Source organism: Barbus barbus (assembly GCF_936440315.1).
Source record: "Barbus barbus genome assembly, chromosome: 18".
Taxonomy (NCBI): Eukaryota; Metazoa; Chordata; class Actinopteri; order Cypriniformes; family Cyprinidae; genus Barbus; species Barbus barbus.
Window position 1 is genome coordinate 11619736 of NC_136746.1, and position 26247 is coordinate 11645982.

At 42.2% G+C, this 26247-nt stretch overlaps 1 protein-coding gene across 2 annotated transcripts in view; it reads right to left on the reverse strand.

Moving 5' to 3' along the window:
• The window catches only part of LOC306884502 (solute carrier family 4 member 11-like), a 78921-nt gene that overhangs the window by 39086 nt on the left and 13588 nt on the right, over window positions 1-26247 (reverse strand). For both annotated transcript variants that reach the window (XM_079440415.1, XM_079440414.1), the window contains exons 3-5: window positions 23815-23937; window positions 6016-6059; window positions 4964-5192 (exon numbers count right to left, since the gene is read on the reverse strand). In XM_079440415.1, coding sequence (XP_079296541.1) covers window positions 4964-5192; window positions 6016-6059; window positions 23815-23937 — 396 coding nt within the window. The remainder of the gene's footprint in view (window positions 1-4963; window positions 5193-6015; window positions 6060-23814; window positions 23938-26247) is intronic.

Consider the following 26247-nt stretch of genomic DNA (forward strand, 5'->3'; position numbering starts at 1 on the left):
GCAAAGAGTTAAAGTTAGGTTGAGCACAGGTTGTGAAACCTAAAAGCAAGCAAAAAGAGTGAAACATCTCTCAGACACAAATTCAGATAACCCACTACCCACACAGACACACCTACCGAACCTCCCTCTCACTAATTGGGACTGGGTTGTCAGGCAGATGCTCAGGTCTCTTTACTCAGATGAAATATGATTTTTCTCCATCTTTCATTGTGCTTGCATCTTAGCTGAATGAGATCTTTATTCCCATTTCATTCTAATTTGATCTTCAGACTGATAGACTTTGGGTTGCATTTCTGTGTGTTAAAGACCTGCCGCGTGCACATACAATCAATGCGCTCACAATTAGATCCCATTCATGGATTCTCAACCAAATGATCATACATTATCATATTCATGACATTCACATTTCATAATCCAATCACACATCAGTTAATTTGCATGTTCCCAGGCTCATATCATTAATATGATTCTCGCTCACATGTGAGCTATGTATCCTAGCAACAGAGACAAGAGGGAATGTATCATCCCTAGACTTGAAAAAAAAAACAAATCAACTAACGATAATTCACATCTCACCATTCACGTGATCCAACAGAGTCCGGGCACAGATTAGGTGCCGTGTTAGACCGGACACAGTGATGGCACAGCGAAGTCCAGGACTGGGCTTAATTGGTGCCCAGTGATATTCTGTGTGTATTCAGTGTGAATTTGGCAACAATGATAAGAACACAGAGATTACTGGTGAGCCGGAAACGATCAATACAATCCAGAAAAAGCATGCTGCCAGCTTGTAAAAATCTCAGAAGGAAATGACACATTCATGCAGCCTGATAGTGTGATTATATATGCTGTGTTGTCATGAATATTTCATTTATTGTAGTGAATTTTGATTCAAGAAATCATTTGGAAGAATGAATGAATCTATGTGTCACATGTCTGTATGTTGAGTTTCTGTTTTGACCTAGTTTTTGCCTGTCTCGTTAAGTTCATCGTTACCACCTGTTGTTTATTGATTATCCCATTAGCCCCTGTGTTCTTAAGTCCTGAGTTCTCCCCAGTTCTGTGCCAGTTATTGTTTGATGTTACGTGTGTTGAGACTACCCTAAGTTATTCCCTTCTATTAGTGTGGATTATAATATTAAAAGACTTTATTTTGGATTCCCTTCTCTCCATTTATTCTACCCGAGACCGTAACAGAATAGCTGGCCAATACTGTTTTGAGCGGCGTTTTTCCCCTTTTTTGTTTTGTTCAAATTTTTCCATGGACCTTCCCCCTGTAAAACTTTTCTGCCTGGAGCAGGGAGATCGCCCGCTGGAAGCTCACACCCTGGACTTCATTCAGCTCGCGTGCCTCACTCACTATCCGGACCGCTCTGTTTTTTTTATTACACCAGCCTGAGCGAGCGGTCAAAGACACGCTTTCCAGTGGGCGGGCCTAAAGAGGAGCCCACCACCAGCGAAAGATGCGACGGAGGTGTCGCACGAGCCTACCGCAGACAGAGGAGTTCGGCGCAGCGTGATGGAGGAACTTGGACACAGGACAAGGTCGGAAGTTACCATCGCCCTGAAGCCTACTTCCCCGCAATGGTCTGACCAGGTGTGTGAGCCGGCTACACCGCTGAGCACTGAGGGAGTATTAGTGGAGTTCGGGGATATGGAGGATTGCCCCGCCCACACTCCCACCGCTATGAGTGAGTACAAACTGGCCTCTGGTGGATATTGAGGAACTGAAGGACATTTTTTCAAAGGACCTGATTGACTTTTTTGGAGAGGTGAACCCTAAGCTGCCTGTTCCTCCAGATACTCCTGTTTCTCAGACGACTCCTGTGTGTCCTGAATTCCTGCCAAGCCTCCCTCTCCTGCCTCCTCACTCAACCAGTCCTTCAGCCCCACCATCGCTGACGTCCTTCAGCCCCTCTGCACCTCCTACTGGTCAGCTGGATATGCCGAGTGTCTTCGGACCATCAGCTCCATCCTACACAGAGGAACACCTGTCTCCGCCTCAGACCTCTGCGCACCCTGCTCCACCTTGGTCCGTCGACATTTCGGCTCCACCTTGGCTCCTTTCTCCCTCGGCTCCACCGGAAACCATCAGCCATACAGCTTCTCCGGGCTCCCTCGTCCATCCGACTCCACCTTCGTCAGTTGTCGACCTGCCTGCACCTACGGCTTCGGCTGACTCCTCCTTCCCCCCCGACTCCGCCTTCGTCCTCGGTCCCACTGGCTCAGCCTCTGACCTCTGGATTTCCGGTTCCTCCTCGGACGCTCGTTGCCATGGCTCCTCGGCCTCCAGGACCATCGGCTGAGCGTGGACTCATCGGCTCTTCGGCTCCATCTGCGAGGGCTACATCTCCGTCGATTGTCCCCAGGGTGTCCACGACTGTCAAAGCGTCATTCCCACCTTGGCTCCTCCCGCCTTCGACCTCATCGTGGTTAGTCTCTGGCTCAAAACCTGGCTGCTCCTGGCTTCCCATTGGCTCCTCCCACCTTCCACTCTCCCATGGACTATTATTTTGTTCTGTGTTTGGTTTGCCCTCTCTCCTGCTCCACTCCCTCCTCCAGAGCCCCCGCCCTCCCTCCTCAGTTTGAACTCTTTACGCCGCGAGTCCTGGGAGGGGGCGATCTGTCACATGTCTGTATGTTCTGTTTTGACCTAGTTTTTGCCTGTCTCGTTAAGTTCATCGTTACCACCTGTTGTTTATTAATTATCCCATTAGCCCCTGTGTTCTTAAGTCCTGAGTTCTCCCCAGTTCTGTGCCAGTTATTGTTTGTTACGTGTGTTGAGACTACCCCGAGTTATTCCCTTCTATTCGTGTGGATTATAATATTAAAAGACTTTATTTTGGATTCCCTTCTCTCCGTGAAATTTATTCTACCCGAGACCGTAACACTATGAGCAACAAGTACAAATTGAATCATCAGGATAGAAAATATCGGTGAGGTTAGTGGTGTATTATAACACATAATAGGCCAACCTGTGTCTCTCAATGAAAGGTTTCCTTTACCCTTGTCTCTCGTAAGTGTTTTTGGCAGGAAGTCCTAATTGGGTGCTTAATTTCAATGCTAGGGTTTCAAATATGTATAAATCAAGAGCTGAGACATCAGTTTGCCAAAAACACTCTCACTATATAGTCACCTTAATCATTTAAAAAAACAGCATGAGCTGAAAAATCTGTTTCTAATCTGAATCTCTGGTGGCGCAGCATCACCTCTAGCTGAGAGTATGCCAGAGGTTTCTTGAGTTTGGAAGAATCTGTCCATCTTCCTGAGAGAGGAGTTAGTGATACGGAGGCCAGCTTAGCTCATAAAGCAGGGATACTTGAATTGCATAGCTTGGGGACCATTTTTATAAAATGCTAGGTGTCCAGGGGCCAGTGAATAAAATGACCTGGTAGAGTAGATCTAATGATAGCTGCAGTAATGTGCAGTAACCAACAGCAAGCACTACCAGCCTCACATTTGAACATGCTGGTCAGTCTTTAAAAGATGCTTTCTTGCTTCATAACAATAAAATTAAATAGCATTTTATTAAATCAAAATAATTAAATAAAAATAAATACATAAATGTGTAAGCACAAATTCTACACACACAAAAAAACAATGATAAAATTCATAATTGTGTAAAGTCTGGAATACACTACACAAATTTTGAAATCTGAAACGATTTAAAAAAACTAGGCATCATACACTTGCCAACTTTTAAACGGTTACAGAGAAAAACCGGGCATCATACACTAAATGACTGAAGACCACACAATATTAGACTTTTCAAGTTGTCCCAAACACAACAAATTCATGCAAAAACATGCAATTCCTTGCTGGAATTGACTCAAAGTATCATATTTGACATCCTACAACTGGATGGACTCTTATGGTGTGTGCACACCAAAAGCGAAGCGAATCTTCACATCGCGTTATCACACTCGATTACTCGTGAGATTACTCGTGGGATGTTTTTCGTGGCACTCGTGCAAATAAAAACACTGCATAATGCTCTCCTACAAGCAGACAAATAAGCTCTTCGCTGACTGGCTTGCACGACAACGTGTTTATGCAAATTTGTTTCGCCTCAACCGGTGCAAATTCATGCCTATTCGCGTCTTTGCATTGACTTTGAAAGTAATCTACTCATGCAAATAATTAAATTCACTTTTGGTGTGCACACACCTTTCGTCTGAAGCTAGAAAATCTGAGTCTGTGCCCATCATAGATTATGTGGTTTTCTGATAAATCCGTCAGCACTGACTGAATCTGCAGACTTTCTGTGAATAGCACCAAAAATCTGTACAAAAGTGATGTAGTGTATTCCAGCATTAACTCAACTAATAAAGTTCAAATAATTTGTAAGAATTCTAATTTGGTTCTTGTATTTTAACTATTGACTCAAATATCTTATGTACTCAATCTTGAATTATACATTTTGTACTCATTTATATTTCATATTTATTGTATTTTCGTTTCAGCTGCTCCTTCCTGAACTTTTGCTTAACTTTTGTGATTCATCTCTATTTTCTTCGACTTCACTGTCATAAAGGCTTGTGTGTCCTCTGGGAAGGTTTGACAATTCCAGTGAGTCAATGTGTGAATGACTGGACAGAAGAGTGTTATTATCACCTGATTTCCCTTTATGGGGGCATTCAGAGCAAGTCCTCTCTCTGACACATCCTAGACTGAGTTTCAAAGCTATGGGGTCAGCAGGGATGGAAATGGACTTAATTATTGTTGAAACTCTTTTTTTTGTCTGTCTCTGCACAGTTCCCTCTGTTACTCATTCTTCTGTCCCTTTTTTATGTAAAAACTGTATTATAATTTATAAAGCATTTTAAATTAAAATAACATTGACTAACGTCAAACTGCTGTGCTTATATCCTTTGAGGTGTCAGTCAAATCAGCTCTCTGAGGTATTGAGCAACCTTTCATAAGCTTTTCATGAAATTACACACAAATAAAAACAAACACTCACCATTGACTTCCTGTGACCCTGCGTCTGTGAAGAGGGAGCTCATGATCTCCTCGAAGTTGCAGCTGGGCTCAGCAGTGTGAGGGTCCTGCGAGACGTGGCGGAGCATTGTCTTTAACACGTCGTCTAGAGAGGCCTCGTCCTCGTGCAGCAGAATACTGGCCCTCTCCAGAAACCCGTCCAGATCCCTGTGAGCTCGCACTTCCTCCTCGAAGTTCATCAGCTTCACATACTGAGGGAACACAGAGAGGTACATGTAAGCAATGCTAAATATATATATATATATATCTATATAGTAAACAACTTACTGTATAAACTATTTTTTTATTCATATATTAAGCTGATATTTTTTAAACAATGATTTTTGAACTTTTCCATGACGTATGAAGTATTTAAAAAAAAAAAAAAATATATATATATATATTTTTTTTTTATTAAATAATATATTTGTTGTTTAACATATTTATATTAAAAAGTATAAATTATTTATTTTCCAATAATAATTTTGACTCACTTTGACCGAATCACAAAAAAAAAAAAAAACAAATGTCCTGATATTCCATATTTTCCATGACCTTGGGATCACTTGTGAATAAGTCATTGGAAACTGTGTATTACAGTGTACTGAAAATATTTATATTTTGGATTATTGTCAAATTTTTTACAAAGTTTTTCAATTAAATTGTCAACATAAGTGAATAGTTGGTCATTTAAGTAAAAAGCAGTACAATTAATTTTAGAATGCAGAATTCAGAATACTACAGTATTAGATAAAACCTGATGATCATATTATCCAGTACATTTTTTCAGCATTTTATATCATAAGCTTTGCTTGAAAATTTTAAAATCCTAAAACTTCTTATTTGCATATTTAAATAAAAAATACCAGATTTTAAAAAAAGAGGTCTCATACTCTTGGGCCCCACTGTATGCAGACTTGTTGAATCAATACAGAATTCAATTAAAATGCAGTCACAGATGTGCATATAACTTCAGACGGCGACTATGCATCTTATAAGATCTGTTTGGCATGTGGATGTAATGAAAAGTCTCACCCTTCGAGACGTGTTAAGCAGCACACAGCCGTGGACATCAGATTCTGTAGGAAAGAGAGAAGAGGAGGCCTGAGGGGTGAATACTGTGTCAAAACAACAAGCATAAAAAAACAGCTTTTAGAGTTTTTAAGAAGAGAATGACTAGTTTCAAAGAGAACACTCTGATAGCATAAAATTGTTAAAAAAAACTGTGAACATAAAAGCCATCTGCATCAGAGAGCCCCTATTGTGATCTCCTCAATTTAATCCAACATCACAAATATCTGCTATGAAACAGTTCAGTTCCTGAATACAAAACAAAATATCACTCCCACAACACTGTTTATTAGTAACCGCCAAATACATCACAGCATACTCCATGGATCATGAGCATCGTCCAAACTCTGAAGGGACGGGATGTACTCGTGTACGCTCATGTGTTGCCGTGTCCCTGTCTGTCCTTTATTTGCTTAATTCATGTTTGGTATTGTCCTCAGGTTTGCAGGTTGAGCTTGAAACCCTCACGTGATGGCTGCATGCTAAATCCTCCTCCATATAGAGATTATATAAAGCATTTATCAAATAGAGATCCCTCAGTCCTGTGCGTGTGGCTCGCAAGAAGGCCTGCCCCTTGAAAGAGATATTCAGGAAGCATTACCACGACCCGCGGCTGACTCCTCCGCTGCCTTAGCTCCAAGATTAAACAGCCCCTCAGATTGGTTTGGGATTAAAAGGGGAAAATTGAGAATAAAAGCACCACTTTAAAAGCACAACTTTGGGTTTTAATAAGAGGTAAGTCCATGTGTTAAACTAATAAGGTTACATAACCCCTCAAACCTTTTAATGGCTTACAGTCACCACGTGAAACCGGGTATTTTATTCTCTCTTCTACCGTCCTTCTGTCCTTCACTTTTCCATTTGTCATCAGCATTTTCAGATGTTTACAAGTACACAATATACATTTATCATTTGAGGTCACATCATGTTGAACTGAAATGTACTGCATTATCTAAGCTCCTAATTAAAGCTCAGTGAGTTGTCTGGTATAAAACTCAAAACCACTGTATTAACATAAGCTAAAAGACAGCATTAATTGAGCTCGAACTGCACTGGTGCAAACCCTAATCCAAAGAGAATTCAGCAATTAGCCAGTTATCAAAACCACATCCAATCAAACCAGCATCAATGATTTGCCGGAGGCTGGTAATTGTCAGATGCACTGTATATGCTCACCCCTGTGGTCTTCTGAAATGAGGAGCCAAAGCCCCTCTCTCTGTTTACTTATTTAGTCTAATGTAAATTCATGTTCCATTGAAATTTACAGTTTCATGGTTAAAATTTGGAAATTTACCTTATACAAACTGTAATAATGCTTGTATATACAGTATGGGTATATACAGTATATACCAGGGTTCCTCAATAGGCGGCACTATTGAGAAAAATATATGGCCCGTGCTAATTTAAAAAAACGTGGCATGTAAATTCATCAGAAAGCGACATTAACTTACATCGTGTCTACACCAGACGCGTGTGGTGCGGCACGGCGCGACGCAACAAAATACAATAGAACTTATTATAATCAGTGACGCTGTCTACACTGGATGCGGCGTAGCGTGGCGCGACAAATCCCCGACAGTAAACTGCTGCCGTTTTCAATTTATGACGTACTGACACAAAGTTCGAATGATTTGTAATGCTTTGTCGCATCCAATGTAGATACTATGTGCAGGGGCGCCGTAAGCGGTGGGAAAGTTAGGACGATTCTAAGGGCCCGACGATGGGGGAGGCGAGGGGGAAACGTGATTTCTACCGAGGAGAACGCTAGAGCCCTGCTTTTCAGCCAATTTTCACGTCATAGTTCAGACCAGTTTTAGGCTTCTCATTATTTTTATATTGTAGACATCCATCAATTAGTGATGAAAAAAATTGCCGCGCTGGTGGAAACAACACGAGACCGTGCTACCTTGAATGTAGCTGAAGAGTTCTGCATTCAAATGCATGCAATAGGCTGAAGCTTGCTGCAAAGCCCCAGCAAAAGTAATTACCATGAATGTGTCGGGGGGGAAATAGTAAGGAGATATTTTAATTATTTACTATTAAACTAGTGTCTGTGTCAGTGTCGCCAAAGATGACGATGATGATCCTGACTCGCCGTCTCCTCATTAGACGCACCTTTAGAGAGAAGTGCATCTTCACGGATTATAATGGAGGAGTTTTTCTTTTTTCGATTTGATTTATTTCATTAAGTAGTAATTTAAAGCTTTCTATAGATATATTTATCATGTCTGTGAGGCATGTAATCACTGACTTTCGGTTCATTTTTGTGAAGCGCTCCTGTTCAAGACGAGACAGCAGAAAGCGCATCATTTATTTTATAAAATAATTTTATATATTTTATAAAAAGTTTTGTTGATATTGTGAGTGCACACAAGTAAAAGTAGACCCTTTACAGTTCCGAATGATGTATTACTCTTACTTTTATGAGCAAAAATTACGGCGTAAGTTGTTTCCATTGAAAAAAAATGCAATTGATTGCACTGGTGCCTCCATGTCCTGCGCTTTAGCTTCCACTCTCTGCACAAACTAGGATGCAGCGCACATTTATCTAGATTTAACGTTTAAACATTGTTATATGCTTGAACTGTTTTAGTATATCTATAGATTTTATTTTAGGCAAGTCGTGATGATTTGAGAAGGCTAAATTGATCAAACATGGCTATGATCAGCCTGCCGCTGGCCGCTCGGTCGTTACTTTAATAATGAAAAAAACTTTATTTAACGAACAAAAAAAATGCTTCAAACGTTTTTATAGATTAACTTGATAAAAAAACTAAATGAAATATAATCACTTTGCCATTACATACAAAACTGAACTATTTTAATAGCTGAAACAATATAATCTGATTTGGGAGAAGGGGGAAAAAGACTAAGGTAACTCTGTCAAGCTCTCGGACATGGGCCGGGCTAGGGCCTGAGCGTCTCGGGCCAGGGCCTAAATTTGAGACCCTAGCCCCCAGAGATCCAGTCTGGAGATGAGCAGGAACAGTTGATTTGCATGGCAGACATGGAGATCCAGATTTTTTTTTGTTTATTTGTTTTTAATATTCAACAGGCAAAGTTCTTCTGTATCTAAATGCAAAATTTTTAATAATTGTTTGAATAAAACAGACTACTGGGGGAAAATATCTGAATATTTATCTTGTGACCATCTTGTGACTATATTAGCGAAATCAACAATAACATAATAATTGTAATGATAAGAATAATATTTATACATAGAAAAAAACTTTTCGATTCATCAAAATATCCACCATTAGCAGCTATTACAGCTCTGCATAATCTGGGAATCCGAGCTGTCAGTTTATTCAAACATTGAACACTGAGAGTTGGCAATCAATTGTTGAAGCTACAGTATTAAGGTGTGCTGACCCAAAAATCTGGACCAAGTTTAAAGCAGTAACCAGGCATCACAGCTGGCAAAGGGGCATGTCTGACTTTGACATGTATATATTGCCATTATGTTTTATTGCTGGTCTTCAATGATAATGTCAAGTAACTTTAATGTATTTGCACCAAAAAATGATAAGGATTTATGCTATTGTCCAAAACCACACTTTGGGTGTTTCCAAACTTTTGGAGGGGAGTGTATATATTATATATATATATATATATATATATAGGTCAGTTGCCCTTGGCTTGGTATTGTTGGCAGAATTCGGCCCTTGGCGAAAACTAATTGAGGAAACCCTGGTATACTTTATTGTTCAAAAGTTTGGGGTCATTTTTGATTTTTGATGTTTTTGAAAGAAGTCTCTTATGCTAACCAAGGCTGCATTTATTTGACAAGACATACAGTAAAAGCAATAATATTGTGAAATATTATTAGAATTTAAAATGACTTTTCTATTTGAATATGTTTTATAATGAAATGTATTACTGTGATGGCAAAGCTTAATTTTCAGCAGCCATTACTCTAGTCTTCAGTGTCACATGATCCTTCAGAAATCATTAGTTGTGCTGCTTACTGTGTTTGTGGAAACTATAATATATTTATTCAGATTGTTTTTTTTTTAATGAATAGAAAATTTAAGAAATCTTTTTTAACATTACAAATTACTGATACTTTTGATAAATTTAACGCATCTGTGCTGAATCAAATTAATTTCTTAATATACGGGTCCTTCTCAAAAAATTAGCATATTGTGATAAAGTTCATTATTTTCTGTAATGTACTGATAAACATTAGACTTTCATATATTTTAGATTCATTACAACACAACTGAAGTAGTTCAAGCCTTTTATTGTTTTAATATTGATGATTTTGGCATACAGCTCATGAAAACGACCTAGGTTACGTATGTAACCCAGGTTCCCTGAAGGGAACGAGAGCTGCGTCAAAACGCATATGGGAACGCCATCAGCGTAACCGACGCTCTGAATATCGTCTACAACAAGTCCAATAGAAGGGCGAGGCGTCACAGGCGGGGTGACGTCACGGCCAGGAGGTATATAAGCACGTGAGGCAGAGCCCGCGTCAGCTTCATGTCATGAAGCAAGCGCTGGCAGGGATGCCGGAAGTATGGCTTCGAGACGCAGCTCTCGTTCCCTTCAGGGAACCTGGGTTACATACGTAACCTAGGTCGTTCCCTTCCAGGAACGTCGAGCTGCGTCAAAACGCATATGGGAACGCTATACCAACGCCGCCAGACTGACAAGTCCCTGCCTGATGTCAGGCCAAGAGGACAGAAGAGCCTGTAGTGGCTCGGATGCGAGGTCGTAACCTGGCGAAGTCAGGGGCGTGGACTACCCAGCAGCGTCGTAGATGCCCTGATCGGTACATCTGTCCAGAAAGGCCTTGAAGGCCGCCATACCTCTGGTTGAGTGCACTCTGACTCCCACGGATGGGCAAGCCCAGAGGCCTCGTAAGCAAAATTGACAGCATCACTTACTAAGAGTGGGCTACCAAGCCCTACCCTCTTAAGCGGACCAAGGCCCTCGAGCAGTTGGTCCGACTTCCTCCACAGAGCAGCTCTGTGGATGTACGTGCCCAGTGCTCACACTGGACACATACGGTTGTGCTACTCCTGGCCGAAGGGAGAAGGACAGAGGCCTGGAGTACGACCGGCTGTGGTATGACCGTCAGAACCTTCGGTACGTACCCCATTTTTCAGGGGTAGAGAAAGACTTTCGCCGAACCGGGCACACAGTCAACATCGAAGGGGCCGCAGACAGGGCCTGAAGGTGATCACCCTCCTCAGAGAATGATGCTAACCAGAAGACGGTCTTGGAGGTGAGGAGTCTATCTGTTATCTCCTCGACATGCTCAAAGGTGTTCACACCGAGCCTCAGAACCGCAGCCAGATCCCATGTGGGGACGTGATCGTACAGGAGGCCTCAGCCTCCGCGCACCGGAGGAAACATGTAACTAGGGGGTATCTGCCCACTGGCTGGCCACCGATAAGGGCGTGGTATGACAAATAACTGCCACGTAGACCTTAGTAGTGGAGTGGGTTAACCCTGCGGAGAATCAGGCCTGCAGGAACTCCAGAACTGCACTAACTGGGCAGTTGACTGGGTCAAGGTGGCGGTCTCCGCACTTCAACGTACAGTTTCCTCGTGGAGGGAGCTCTGGATTAAAGGAGGGTCTCGACAACCTAGTCGATAGATCGGAAGCTATGAGTTGCGCCTGCTCAGAGGCCAAACCCACAGCTTCCATAGCTCCGGGCGAGGGTGCACATAGGTGCCCCCGGCCTGTGAGAGGAGATCTCTCCTGATCAGTACCGGCCACGGAGTGCCGTCAAGGAGAGAAATCAGGTCCGAGAACCAAACTTGGCCCGGCCAGAACGGTGCTACTAACAGTAGACTGACCGCGTCCTGGCGCACTCTCGCCAGAACTCCCGGGAGCAGAGCGATCGGGGAGGGAAGGCGTACAGACGGGGCATCAGCCGCGTCTGTACCATAGTATCCAGTCCCAGAGGAGCTGGAGGAACTAAAGAAAACCAGAGGGGACATTACGCTGACTCTGGAGTCGCGAACAGGTCTACCCGTGCCTGGCCCAACCTTCGAAATCTGCTTCACCCCTCGAGGTGAAGCATCCATTCCCCGGGCCTCAGCCCCTGTCTCGACAGAACGTCTGCTCCTACATTGAGATGTAAGAGACCACTGCCGTGCTGTCGGTGCGGACCAGCACGTGGTGATCTCTCAGGTCCAGGAGGAAGTGCTTGAACGCACGGAACACAGCTAGGATCTCTAGCTGGTTGATATGCCACGTCAAGTGGCGACCACTCCACAGACCGCGGGCAGGGTGGCCACTCATGACCGCACCCCAACTGGTGAGGGAGACGTCCGTCGCTAAGGAAACACGGCGACAAGGAGCTCCCGGCACCAGGCCCTAGGACAAGAACCAAGGTTTCCTCCACGAGTCTAAGGCACGGTTTCTCCATACAATGGCGTGATCCTTGACAATGCGAAGCGAGTCTCCCCTCAGGGAGACCCCCTTGGTCTTGAGCCACCACTGTAGGGGCCTCATGTACAGCAGGCCAGAGGGAATCACACTGGACGCAGCTGCCATGAACCCAAGCTGTCTTTGCTTAACAGTGAATGGCTGGCCTTCTCGCACTCTCTCGACTGCCGCGAGGATCAACTCGATCTGAGCAGGGGATAACCGCGCCTGCGTCGTGGTCGAATCCCACACCACGCCTAGATAAGTGGTTCTCTGAACTGGAGAAAGCACACTCTTCTTGGCGTTTAGTCTTAACCCCAGATCTTTCATGTGGGCGAGAACGACATCTCGATGCCGAACCGCCAACCGCTCTGATTGAGCGAGAATCAACCAATCGTCGATAAAATTGAGTATGCGGATGCCCTGCAGTCGCAACGGGACCAGTGCCGCATCCACACACTTGGTGAAGTGCGGGGTGAGAGTGCTAGGCCGAAGGGAAGAACCCGATACTGACACGCTTTGCCCCCAAAAGCGAACCTCAGGAACTCCCTGTGAGAGGGAAAGATGGGTACATGGGACAAACGTCCTAGAGGTCTGTCGTGACAAATCAGCCCTTGGACCCGATTTGGAACACGATCTGCCTAACTGTGAGCATTTTGAACTTCAGCTTTCTGGCTGAGAGGTTCCGAAACTCAAAAACCAGTATGGGCCTCAGCCCCCCATCCTTCCTTGGAACAATGAAGTATCGGCTGTAAAAGCCGGCGCGAGTCTCGTGAGGAGGAACCACTCGATGGCTTCCTTCCTTACTAAATTCTCGACTTCTTGTTCCAGAACCAGAGCCTGCTCGGGGCGGACCGTAGTCACGCAAACCCCGTTGAACGGCGGAGGTGGCCCATCGAACTGGATGGAATAACCATGCTCTACCGTCCGCAGGACCCAAAGAGACACATCTGGCAGCCGCTGCCAAGCCGCTAGATGATCTACTAAGGGAATCAGTCTCTCGAGACTGACCTCTGGTGTCAGAGATATGGCCAGACCACTGTCTTGCTGCGGCTCTCCGGAGGAAGACGCGGTCTCTGGCACTTGAGGCGAGTTTCTCAGACCCGCAGTCACAACCGGCGGGGGACTCTGAGAACAGCACTCGCTGGGACCTACTGTGCCCTGGAACTGCAGGGTTGACAGACAGATCCCCGGAGGACACCGAGGGGAAACGGTCACCGTGTGCCGCGGTGTAAGCCGCTCCACCCCAGTAGGGGTCGTCCTCCGCAGTCCTGGGGCTCGCCCATCAGGACCTCTGAACGAACCAGACCCTGCCAGGCAGGACCCAAAGAGACGCATTCGGCAGCTCACTGCCCAATGATCTACTAAGGGAATCAGGCTCTCGAAACTGACCTCTGGTGTCAGAGAAATGGCCAGACCACTGTCTTGCTGCGGAAGTCCGGAGGAAGACGCGGTCTCTGGCGCTTGAGGCGAGTTTCTCAGGCCCGCAGTCACTACCGGCGGGGAATTCTGAGAAAAACACTCGCTGGGACCTGCTGTGCCCTGGAGCTGCAGGGTTGACAGACAAATCCCCGGAGAGCACCGAGGGGAGACGGTCACCGTGTGCCGCGGTGCAAGCCGCTCCACCCCAGTAGGGGTCGCTCTCCGCGGTCCTGGGGCTCGCCCGTCAGGACCTGCTGCGCGAGGAGCTGGTATGCGGAGGAGGCTGCGCCCGCCCAGCAGCCGCCTGAATTTCGAGAGCGCGCATACCATCTGCCCTCAAAGATTCCACCCGCGATCTCAACACCTCGGTGGAGATCGGGGGAAACTGAAGGCTCTTGTGGCTCCTCACACTGGGGCGAGAGAGGCGGCGAAACCTCGTCAACGCTCGTCACATCACCTTTTCCTCGGAGGACGCAGCGTCAAGCCCTCGTCTCGGGGGGAAGAGTACCGCTTCCGAACCGCGAGACGGGGCGCCAGATCTGGTGGATACAGGAGAAGATAGTTTCTTTTCTCTTCTCTTCTAAATGCCCACCAGCCAGATCAGCCTTTTTTTTCTACGAGCCCAACGAGCGCAGCCGCCGCTCTGCCTCGGCAGAGTGGGGCTGGCTTTATTTGTGCTTGTGCAACACTGGAGTTTACAACGCTCATACCGTCTTTCTCATCCACCTCCTCGGTAGGAAGACAAGCGGGGCGTCGAGCCCTCTCTCTGGGGGAAGAGAACCGCTTCCGAGCACAGAGAGCGGGCGCTGGATTTGTTTTGATCCATTTGCGAGCCGCGCGAGCGCAGCAGCCACCGCTCTATCTTTCTTTTGCACAAAGCGGGGCCGACAGCGCGTGGAGAGCTCGCTTTCCTTCTATATAAATTGGGGCGACAGAGGCGGCGAAACCTCATCAACGCTCGTCATGTCAACCTCCTCGGAGGAAGACAGACGAAGCGTTGAGCCCTCGTCTCGGGGGGAAGAGACCGCTTCCGAACCGCGAGACGGGGCGCCAGATCTGACGGATACGGGAGGAGATAGGGACATTCCCGTCTCACTCTCGTTCGCCAAATCAGCCTGTGAGTCCCACGAGCGCAGCCGCCGCTCTGCCTAGGCAAAAGTGGGGCCAGCACCACGCGGGGAGCTCACAAAGACTCTCTTCTCGAAGAGAGCCCTCCGAGTGCGGAGTGTGCGCAGCGAGAGAGCCGCTGCCTCGCGCTCCGCACTCAGGTAGACCACGCACAGATCATGTGTGTCCCCGCTCATAATGCTTTTTTTTTTTTTTTTTTCATAACGCAGGCAGTGGACTAGCACACAATCTGAAACGCGATCTAGGATCGCCCCCTGTTTTGGTCTTGGCTTTAGGGATGTCTAATTTCTTTTCAGGACATACAACACTAAATAAGACTCACAAAACAGATATGGACTGACAACACACAGAGCGCTTGCTGAATGACAAAAAGCTGACGCGGGCTCTGCCTCACGTGCTTATATACCTCCTGGCCGTGACGTCACCCCGCCTGTGACGCCTCGCCCTTCTATTGGACTTGTTGTAGACGATATTCAGAGCGTCGGTTACGCTGATGGCGTTCCCATATGCGTTTTGACGCAGCTCGACGTTCCTGGAAGGGAACCCAAAATTCCTATCTCAAAAAATTAGCATATTTCATCCGACCAATAAAAGAATGGCCATTATGTTCATTTATGCACTCAATACTTGGTCGGGAATCCTTTTGCAGAAATGACTGCTTCAATGCGGCGTGGCATGGAGGCAATCAGCCTGTGGCACTGCTGAGGTGTTATGGAGGCCCAGGATGCTTCGATAGCGGCCTTAAGCTCATCCAGAGTGTTGGGTCTTGCGTCTCTCAACTTTCTCTTCACAATATCCCACAGATTCTCTATGGGGTTCAGGTCAGGAGAGTTGGCAGGCCAATTGAGCACAGTAATACCATGGTCAGTAAACCATTTACCAGTGGTTTTGGCACTGTGAGCAGGTGCCAGGTCGTGCTGAAAAATGAAATCTTCATCTCCATAAAGCTTTTCAGCAGATGGAAGCATGAAGTGCTCCAAAATCTCCTGATAGCTAGCTGCATTGACCCTGCCCTTGATAAAACACAGTGGACCAACACCAGCAGCTGACATGGCACCCCAGACCATCACTGACTGTGGGTACTTGACACTGGACTTCAGGCATTTTGGCATTTCCCTCTCCCCAGTCTTCCTCCAGACTCTGGCACCTTGATTTCCGAATGACATGCAAAATTAGCTTTCATCCGAAAAAAGTACTTTGGACCACTGAGCAACAGTCCAGTGCTGCTTCTCTGTAGCCCAGGTCAGGTGCTTCTGCCACTGTTTCTGGTTCAAAAGTGGCTTGACCTGGGGAATGCGGCACCTGTAGCCCATTTCCTGCACACGCCTGTACACGGTGGCTCTGGATGTTTCTACTCCAGACTCAGTCCACTGCTTCCGCAGGTCCCCCAAGGTCTGGAATCGGTCCTTCTCCACAATCTTCCTCAGGGTCCGGTCACCTCTTCTCGTTGTGCTGCGTTTTCTGCCACACTTTTTCCTTCCCACAGACTTCCCACTGAGGTGCCTTGATACAGCACTCTGGGAACAGCCTATTCGTTCAGAAATTTCTTTCTGTGTCTTACCCTCTTGCTTGAGGGTGTCAATGATGGCCTTCTGGACAGCAGTCAGGTCGGCAGTCTTACCCATGATTGCGGTTTTGAGTAATGAACCAGGCTGGGAGTTTTTAAAAGCCTCAGGAATCTTTTGCAGGTGTTTAGAGTTAATTAGTTGATTCAGATGATTAGGTTAATAGCTCGTTTAGAGAACCTTTTCATGATATGCTAATTTTTTGAGATAGGAATTTTGGGTTTTCATGAGCTGTATGCCAAAATCATCAATATTAAAACAATAAAAGGCTTGAACTACTTCAGTTGTGTGTAATGAATCTAAAATATATGAAAGTCTAATGTTTATCAGTACATTACAGAAAATAATGAACTTTATCACAATCAGAGGTGGGTAGAGTACCCAAAAACTGTACTCAAGTAAAAGTAAAAGTACTTCTAGAAATATTTACTCAAGTAAAAGTAAAAGTAATAGTCTGAATAGTTACTTGAGTAAGAGTAAAAAAGTATCGGATAAAAAAACTACTCAAGTAGTTAGTTACTAGTTACTTTGGATCATATAGGTACTGAATATAGTCTATTTTTATTTAGATATATAGATTACATTTATGTAATGTGTATGTGTATACACACACACACACACACTGCCGTTCAATATATATATATATATATATATATATATATATATATATATATATAATGTAATTTATTTCAGTGATGCAAATCAGAATTTTCATCAGCCTTTACCACAGTCTTCAGAGTCACATAATCCTTCAGAAATCATGTTGATTTATTATCAGTGCTGCTCTTTTTAGCTTTCTATTCATCAAAGAATACTGAACAAAATGTCACCGGTTCCAAAAAATATTACGCAGCAAAACTGTTTCCAACACTGGTAATAAATCAATATATTATAATGATTTCTGAAGGATCATATGACTCCGAAAACTGGAGTAACAGCTGATGAAAATTCTGATTTGCATCACTGAATTAAATTATATCTTAAAGTAAATTGATTATGTATTATCCTATAACCTCTGACACTGAAACCTCTGAAAACGCCTCACATGACAGCTCTGAACATAACGAAACAAATGCATATTGACGGATCTTCTGTTCTGCAAAATGTAAACAAATGTAGCCTATATTTTTGCAAGCGTAAATATTGTAAAAATATGAATATTAATTGTGTCTAGAACAGGCCGCGCGCCGCTGCGCAGAGCTAACTTGGGTTTCGCGGGTGTTCATTTCATACTCTGTGACAGCTTATTTAATGTATAAATGATACATTGTATTTAATGTAAGGTACATGTACAACAAACTGGTAATGTCATAGTGGTATCGTGGCCTATAGGCCTAACGTTACCTGTGGAACAGTAGACAGCACACGCGGTGTTCATCTAATAAAAGATCTTCATATAGCTCTAAGCAAACAAGCCTTTGCAGATTTGCTTTCAACTGACTGTAGATCCAAAGCCACGTCTTCAGCGCTCTTGATGTTTTTAAACTTTCTGTTATCTGAGTGAGAACCGCTTCAGAGACTCAGCGCATGCGGCAGGGAACTGAACGAATCATTCAAACTGATTCGCGAACCGATTCACTGGTTTGCCAACTGGTTTGATAAAGCCTTTAAACAGAATCGACTCAAAAGAATGAATCATTCGCGAATGGGCATCATTCATTGCCCAGAGAAAAGTAGACGGCGCGTTTGGAATAAACTGAAGCATTTTTAACTTGTATTGCATTAAGATACAGTAACGAGAGGAGAGTCGCCCACAGTAACGAAGTAAAAGTACCGTTTTTTCTCTAAAAATATACTTGAGTAAGAGTAAAAGTACCCATTTTAAAATATACTCTAAAAGTATTAGTTACCCAAAAAATATACTCAAGTAAATGTAACGAAGTAAATGTAACTCGTTACTACCCACCTCTGATCACAATATGCTAATTTTTTGAGAAGGACCTGTAAATATATACATAAATAAAAACTTTATATATTGTTAAAATACCAAGCAACTATAACTACCAAAATATGCTGATAACCATTATAATAATGCAGGTGGTTCATTAGAAAGCCACATAATCAATCAGAGTTCAAGTGGCCTGTCCTTGAAACAAGGCTAATACTCTTTATCAGCACTTCTCAAAGTCCAGACTCCAGACCCAGAAGGAATTCAATCCGGACCCGCCTCCATTTCGTATTTCAAGAGCACTAATTGTGTGTAAGGGATTAAAAGTGTGGATTTCCTACTTTGATAAACGCATGTTAAACTTGTAAATCATTTTAGGTTTTTTTTATGTCTTTTGGAGATGGTCCAAAATGAAAGCGAAGACGACGAGATATTCAAACTTTTCCTGCTTGACATTGTTGTCATGACATCCAGTGAGCGTTTGACATAATCGGGCAACACTTAACCGCTGTATTATATGAGGTTTTTTTTGTTGTTTTTTTGTTATCACTTAGATATGGCCATTTGTAGCAGTGTCCAGGGTTTCCCATACACTTTTATTTATTATTATTTGTGGCGGCTCATCGCTATATCAAAACTGACTGCCACAAATAGATTTTCCAAAAGGCTTATATAGCTACTTCGTTGAATAGACATGAGCACTGCACGTTTCAAAATCAAAATGTGGCACAGGTGTTTTTATATGAATGTATCTTTGAAAAGAACCGACCGTCTTCAGAAAAGCTCCATTTTCATTTCGTCTTTCCTGTAATGTAGCGTTTTTGAGCGCAGCGCTTATTTGATTACAGCCGCTAGCGGGGAAAGCGCTATATCTCCCGCTCTAACAGCGCCTCCTGCTGCCAGAGAATGAATTTGCATTTACAAGTCGGTCAGCAAACATAAACAAAAAGCTTCAGAACTGTTTTGAGAAGGTGCCTTTGAACTAGAAGTTTTGAACTACGTAGTATTACTATGAATTAGGCTACTACTACTACTATTTCCATCTTGTGCCCTGCAATAAACATTTACTATAGCCTACTCTCTTTTATAAGATGAAGGGGGGGGGGAAATTGGCCAAAAAAGTCAGTCAGAGAAGAACCCTATATTGAAGTCAACCTATATTGCTGACACTTAATTTAATTGTTTTGCCACGTTTGCACTTTATATTAATGTATTTTGAATACAAAATCAAAATTACAATTTTTTCAAAACATTTGTGTTGATTTGTTATGCATGTTTATTAAAAACAAGTTTTGTAACAACCAATTATTCAGGTCCAGACCTTTGACTGTCATTGACTCTGTCATGTGATCCCGCCTCATGTTTCCATATTTGATTTGTTTCCTGTCCTCGTCTATGTGATTATTAGTTAATTCTTGTCCAGCTGTGTTTGTCTCATTATCTATGATTATCCTGTGCATTTATAGTCCTGTCTGTTCAGTTTTATTTGGTCTGGTCTACTCGTTACTCCCCGGTGTTCCTGTCTGTGTCAGCCTTGTCTTGTCTTGCCCTGCCTTGATGTCTTCATTAAAGACTGTTATTTTGAGTTTCATCCTCGTCTCGTGTTCATCCTCGTGTGTGCACCGTCACATTGACATTGATGAAAAGTCAGATTTGGACCTTTGAATGTACACTTTGAAAACCAGTGTTAATTTCGTCTGTGACTAAGACGAGACGTTGACGAGCTAAAACTAATATCTGATGATAAAAACTATGACGAAATTTATGCGCGTCTTCATTAACAAGACGAGACGGGACTAAAATGTAATTTGAGGACTACTGGACATTCAAAATACATCCTATAGGCTAAGTTAACTGTCTTGTCTTTCAAAATGTGCGTCTCTGTCATTGGATAAGGTGCGTTTGCATGGCAGCCGCGGTGGACGGATAGGCTACCAAAACGCAAACTAGCGATCTGAAACAATGGCCTCAGCACCCGAAGGGTTAGGGAGTGGGTGACCAGACGTCCCGTTTTTCCCGGGAGTCACAATTCATTGTCGATTAACTTAAAGTCAGTGAAGGTGCATTAGGCAGAAACGCGCTGATAGAAGTGCTCTCTCTCGCGCACGCTCCACTTCTTCAGTTCTCATACAGCGCGCGATCAGTTCTCAGTGCTCAAATACACACACAGCAGTCCACATGTCTCTCATGTAGAGTATCTCACGGAAATACAGTCCGTTATGGTTTAAGTGAGCTAAAACAGGTGGGTGAAAACTGAATGTATGTCAGTAGGCTATTACATGCATACCTTCTGTCTTAAATGGACAGTATTCCTAATTATCTGTCATAAATGTTAACCAACAAAAGATGTTAAATAAATGTATACTTGTTAAGTAAACCTACTGTATCTGAAAAATGAGTTTAATTTATATCTCTACCAAAAAATTAAAATTTATTCCAGTTTTACCAAATTCAATCCTTGATTCAAATTTCTCATAACTAAGCTTAATTGATTTGGTCTAAATAGAGAAGAATTAATGACTATTTTTGTTTGAATACTACACATAAAATAGCTACCAAAATAAATGTTGGTAACTGCAGTTTGACTAAAATTAATGGCTAAAAGTTGACAAAAATGCAATGACTTTTCGTCGACTAAAACTAGACTAAAACTATGAAAGACTCAAATGACTAAAACTAGACTAAAACTATGAAAGACTCAAATGACTAAAATGTGACTAAGACTATTAAGCATTTTTGTCTCAAGATAAAGACTAAGACTAAATCAAAAATGCCTACCAAAATTAACACTGTTGAGAACCCCTGCTTTATAATGCACACAAAGACAAAACACCATCAGAGTAACACAGGATACTAAAATAATGCAGTAAACACAACACAAATAACGTACATTGGAACACAAAACACCATAATGTTTTGCCTACAATAATAATGACTACAATAATACAATGACAAGCACATTCCATGTACCATTTATTCCAACTGAGAGTGTGGAGAAGGTTGTGGACATGGTGATGAATTTTTAATTCCAACGAACTGCATGGTTGCTAAAAACACCTCACTTACTGGTAATTTCTTGTTTTTCAAGAAATTCGAGTTCATTTTGACGAGAACAGAAACTGGCCATGGCAGTGGATGATCCATTTCCTCAAGTCTGACACATTGAGTCAAATTTGTAAAACAGTTATCGGCCAATCACAGTGCTGTTAAGAAGGACATGTGTTCCTCACATTTATGCCATGCTACAGGATGTTGATCAGAACTCATTGGGATCAAGGGAGGCAAAAGAGATGCTGCCTCCCTCTAGAATTGGTGTTACTTCAGAAAATGAGTGGTTTAGACATCATTTGATCTCATATTAGGTAATATTTGTTTTGCTTTATTTTTGTAGTGTGTAATTATCTCTCACCACCCCTGCCTCGCCCCAGCAATCAAGCAGCATTAAAAACCCAGCAGTCTGCTCAATAACATGGCTGGGCGTTCACTTTGGCCAACTGCTGAAATCATGGGAATTATCACTTAAAACGAAATGTTTGGAGGCCCTGGTTTATAAATATTCAAACACACACACATGCGTGCATCCTACACAGTTCAAACTCTTAGCAGTATGTCAGAGGAGTGGAATTTGGTTTTAATCTAGACAAGTGCTGACGGCTTGTTCGCCGAGGATGACAAGAACATCAAACCGGATGAGACAACGTGTGAACAAACCCCACTCATCCTAATGTGAGCCCACCAAATGCACAGCAGGAGTCATTCACGCAGAAAAGAGAATTTAAAACAGAACTAACTGTATTTGAGTAAACAGAGAGAGAACATTTGCTTGTCTAATTCTGGGTCACCTGTCTAGTGATATTACTGAAGCTGCACTCACTTTCAAAAGAAGCAGCGCGTTAGGGCAAATAGCAACCCTAATAATAGATATGTTACATCATACATTAGATATTATACCTTTCAAATGTTTTCAGTTATGCAAAACAGTAAATGCAGCAAAAATCTTTAAAGGGGCTATATTGTAGCATATTTCCCCCCCTTAACGTCCAATTATAATGTTACTAGAGGTTTCTTGCACCAAAAGCAGTTCTTGTTTTACATGGCCATTTTCCACCCTCTTTCTGATCCATATTAAACAGGCTATTTTTTCAGCTGTACCAATAAAATTTCTATAGCTAATCACAAATCAATTACATAAACTCCATGTAATGGTGTAGTGCACTTTCGTTGTTCATTAGGACAGGTCAACTTTTTATACTTTAAAGAAAAAGAAATACAAATTATACTTATGATGTTTAGATCCATTAGCAGTCATTTGTCAGTCAACATAATACCGTAGGACAACCAGTTTTACGATATAATTATAGCTGTTATTATGATGATCTTATTTTTTTTCCAGATGTGGACAAGAATCAACAATTAATCTTGGAGCATGTGATTCATTGGCATATGATTCAATAGTACTTATGTTCTTAAGTTTTTGTAAACGCACCTTTTTGCAGATGTGGCGCACATCCAAAGTACAGATTTATGGGAGACAAAAACTTTGTTCGGACAGGACTAGATTTACCTGAAAAGGTTAGGTAAATATGCATTGTACAAAATGCATTATGGCATTATCCTGTCTTACCAGGCAAAATGCCTGTTTTTTGTTTTTTGCTAATTCAGTCTTCTGAGAATTGTAATTCAGTGTCTTTGACTGCAGTATATTATTATTTCTCATTATTTATTTTGACCTTTGTTGAATACTGTAGCCAAACGTTTCTCGTTGTGCTGCCTGGTGAACCTTCATTATGGATTTAGTCAACTTTAATGGCAACTTTCCTAATAAAAAATCAGTTGGTGGTTCATGAACTGCTAGCGTCTGATTTAAAAACAGAGTTATATCAATAAACAGTAAAGTTTATAGACACAAAACAATGATGAATGATGATGAGAAATGTTGAATGCAACAACATTTGTTTTCCAAAACAATGTCCATTCTTCCTTGAAGACATTACAGAATGTTTATCAGTGGTTTAAAAGCAACTATTTGGCCTTTTGCATGCCCAATATACTAAGAAGTAAATTACAATGGAGATGTTAACATTTTCCACTGTTTTTTGTTTATTTTTCAATTGTCATCTTTGATTACATTTTCCTGCAGAGACTGAGGACAGAGAGAAGAGAAGACGACTTTGTGTGGTTTTGAGTGACAACAGGTGACCTGTCACCATGTGTGGGTTTGGTGGGGGTGCCGCGACATAATCACAGCACACCTGAGACTGTTGCCGTGGCAACAACTGACCTGCTAACCTGAGCATCTCCAGAGCTAATCAACAGCTCTGGGTCTAACTGCCATCCCACCCTGAACTCACTCGCAAACACACACATTCACTGACCTGTCCCTCCTTGGTGTGTCTGGTTGCCGTAGAGATGAATGTCATCTCCTGATGGGATGGGAGAGTCCTGGCCCTCCTCTCGCTCCTCGCTCACCTCCTCTTGTTCTTCTCTCTCCCTCTGTTCTAAGAGCAGACACACACACAAAACAGCCTCAATCTATACTTTTAAGCACATATTTTAATACACACAAAATGTTTGTAAATATTACATAAAAAATTCAAAAATGCTACAGTAAAATCATTTTGGTAGTTTAAGTTGCTTGGTATATTAACATTATATCACTTAATGAACTAGCCTATATGATTATAAATTGTGAAATATACAAGCACTAATATGCAGTGTTGGGGAGAAACTAGATACATATAACAGTGTTACGCAATTCAATTACAAAAATGTAACTGTAATCATGTAACTGAAAAAAATGTGTAATTAAACTACAGTTACTTATGAAAATGTTAACAATTACAAAGGGGTTAAATCTGAATATTTTCACACACACCCACAAACAGATTTAAATGATTTCTTTCCCAAATTGCATCAACTGCTCTCAAATATGAAACAACAATGTTTAGGACACAGAATAGGACTCATGCTTATTCAATTTTTTCCAAAGCATTGTTAGATGCCAGTGTTTCCTGTAGTAGCTCTGCAAAGGTTTGATTTCAAAAACAGTATCATAGCTAGTAAACTATTTCTAGTTATGATTTTGAATCTGTATTCAACCTCAGAACAATCTTTAAGTAAAACAAAGTGCCAAAGTCTGATTTTGTGGTGACTGTGCTTTAAAATTTAAATATTACAATCTTAATTCAAGTGAAGAAGGATTTTGAAAGTCTGACAGTAATCAGTGTTGAGTACTACTATAAAGTTAACCCTGACTGCTTTTAATGTTTTAAAATGATCAGCAGTTGAAAACAATTGTTTGAAATTTAGGAAAGTAATAAAAAATAATCAAATGTAATCAGTTACATTACTTCAATAAAGTAATTGAAATAGTTACACTACTTATTATATTTTAAATATGGTAACTTGTAATCTGTAACCTAATACATTTCCAAAGCAACTTTTTCAACATTGCCAGTATGCTATCCTGTAACACCAGAAACATTGTCATCGTATTTTTGCAGTGGTTTCTGGCAACCACAGCTGTATTTGATTTTTTTTTTACTGTAAATTTGACAGGATATCTTTTACAGTACAGCAAAGTATACAATCTTAATTTACAACAGCACAATATGCATTTACTATTCATATAAATAAAATAAATACCCAATTTACTAATTATTAATACTGCAGAATTTTTCATATCTACATACATACCCACACTGTCCTCTGCTGACCCTATAAATTACTGACAAACTCATATGTTAAAGTTGCAATTAATATACATAATTAATATGCTACACTGTACATTTAATCCATCCATTCTGAATTGATATTTCAGCACCGATAAGACAGTTCCTCAATGCAAACACTACAAGCCAAGGCTTCAATAATCCATAAATTTCTCTCTTTTATCCTGTTGAACACAACGTGTTCTTGGGGTTTAATACCCCACAGATGTGACTGTGTAGCCAGAGTGTGGCTGAAGCTATGATTTATCCACACATGGCAGCTCGTTATTGTTCTCGCTTCTCTGGCTGAATGTGGCATGTGAGTGGCTATCGGTTTCATATCTTTCTCCTCATCTATTCATTTATTCACTAATCCTTCCCTCTATTATTCTCTGTGTAAAGCTGGAGGGGAGAGGGGGCTGTTAATCCACGTGTGCTCATTGACTCTACCGCCCTGGACCTACGGTGAGCGGGCAAAAGGATATTCCTCTCCCCAACGGTGGCGCTCCCCTTTTTTCCCCTTTTCTCGCTGGCTCTTTCAAGCTCAGCGCACCGTGGTTGATCATATTCATAAGTGTTTGATTCACTGAAAGCCTATTCATGAACAAATTAACTCATTTATTGAAAATACCCCCCAAACGTTGTTATAATTACGTACGTATAAACAAGAGCCCCTTGAATTGAACTGAGAGAGAGAGAGAGAGACAGAGATGGCATAAACAGTGATTTCTGAAATGTCATAATGAGAGAATACTTGAGAAATCTGAACATGCCACAAGCTTTACTTACACTAACAAAATTTACACATTTAATTTTACAGTCAACATTTCAGGCACTTTCAGATCTTTTTTTTTTGCTCAGATTTTGCTGTATTGGGCTTCAAGATAACAGCCGATAACTTGTCTCTCTTTGACGCTGATGAGAAAATCAGAAATACTACCATTTTAATATTCCTGCAAGCCAGAAAAGAGGGCATGCTTTAAGTACTGTAGGAAGGAGTTTCCTTCTGCCTGTGTTTTACTCCCAGCTCGACCTTCACACCTCTCCTCCAGGCCATGTGTTGAACAAACAAACACACACCAACCAACTCCTACACAC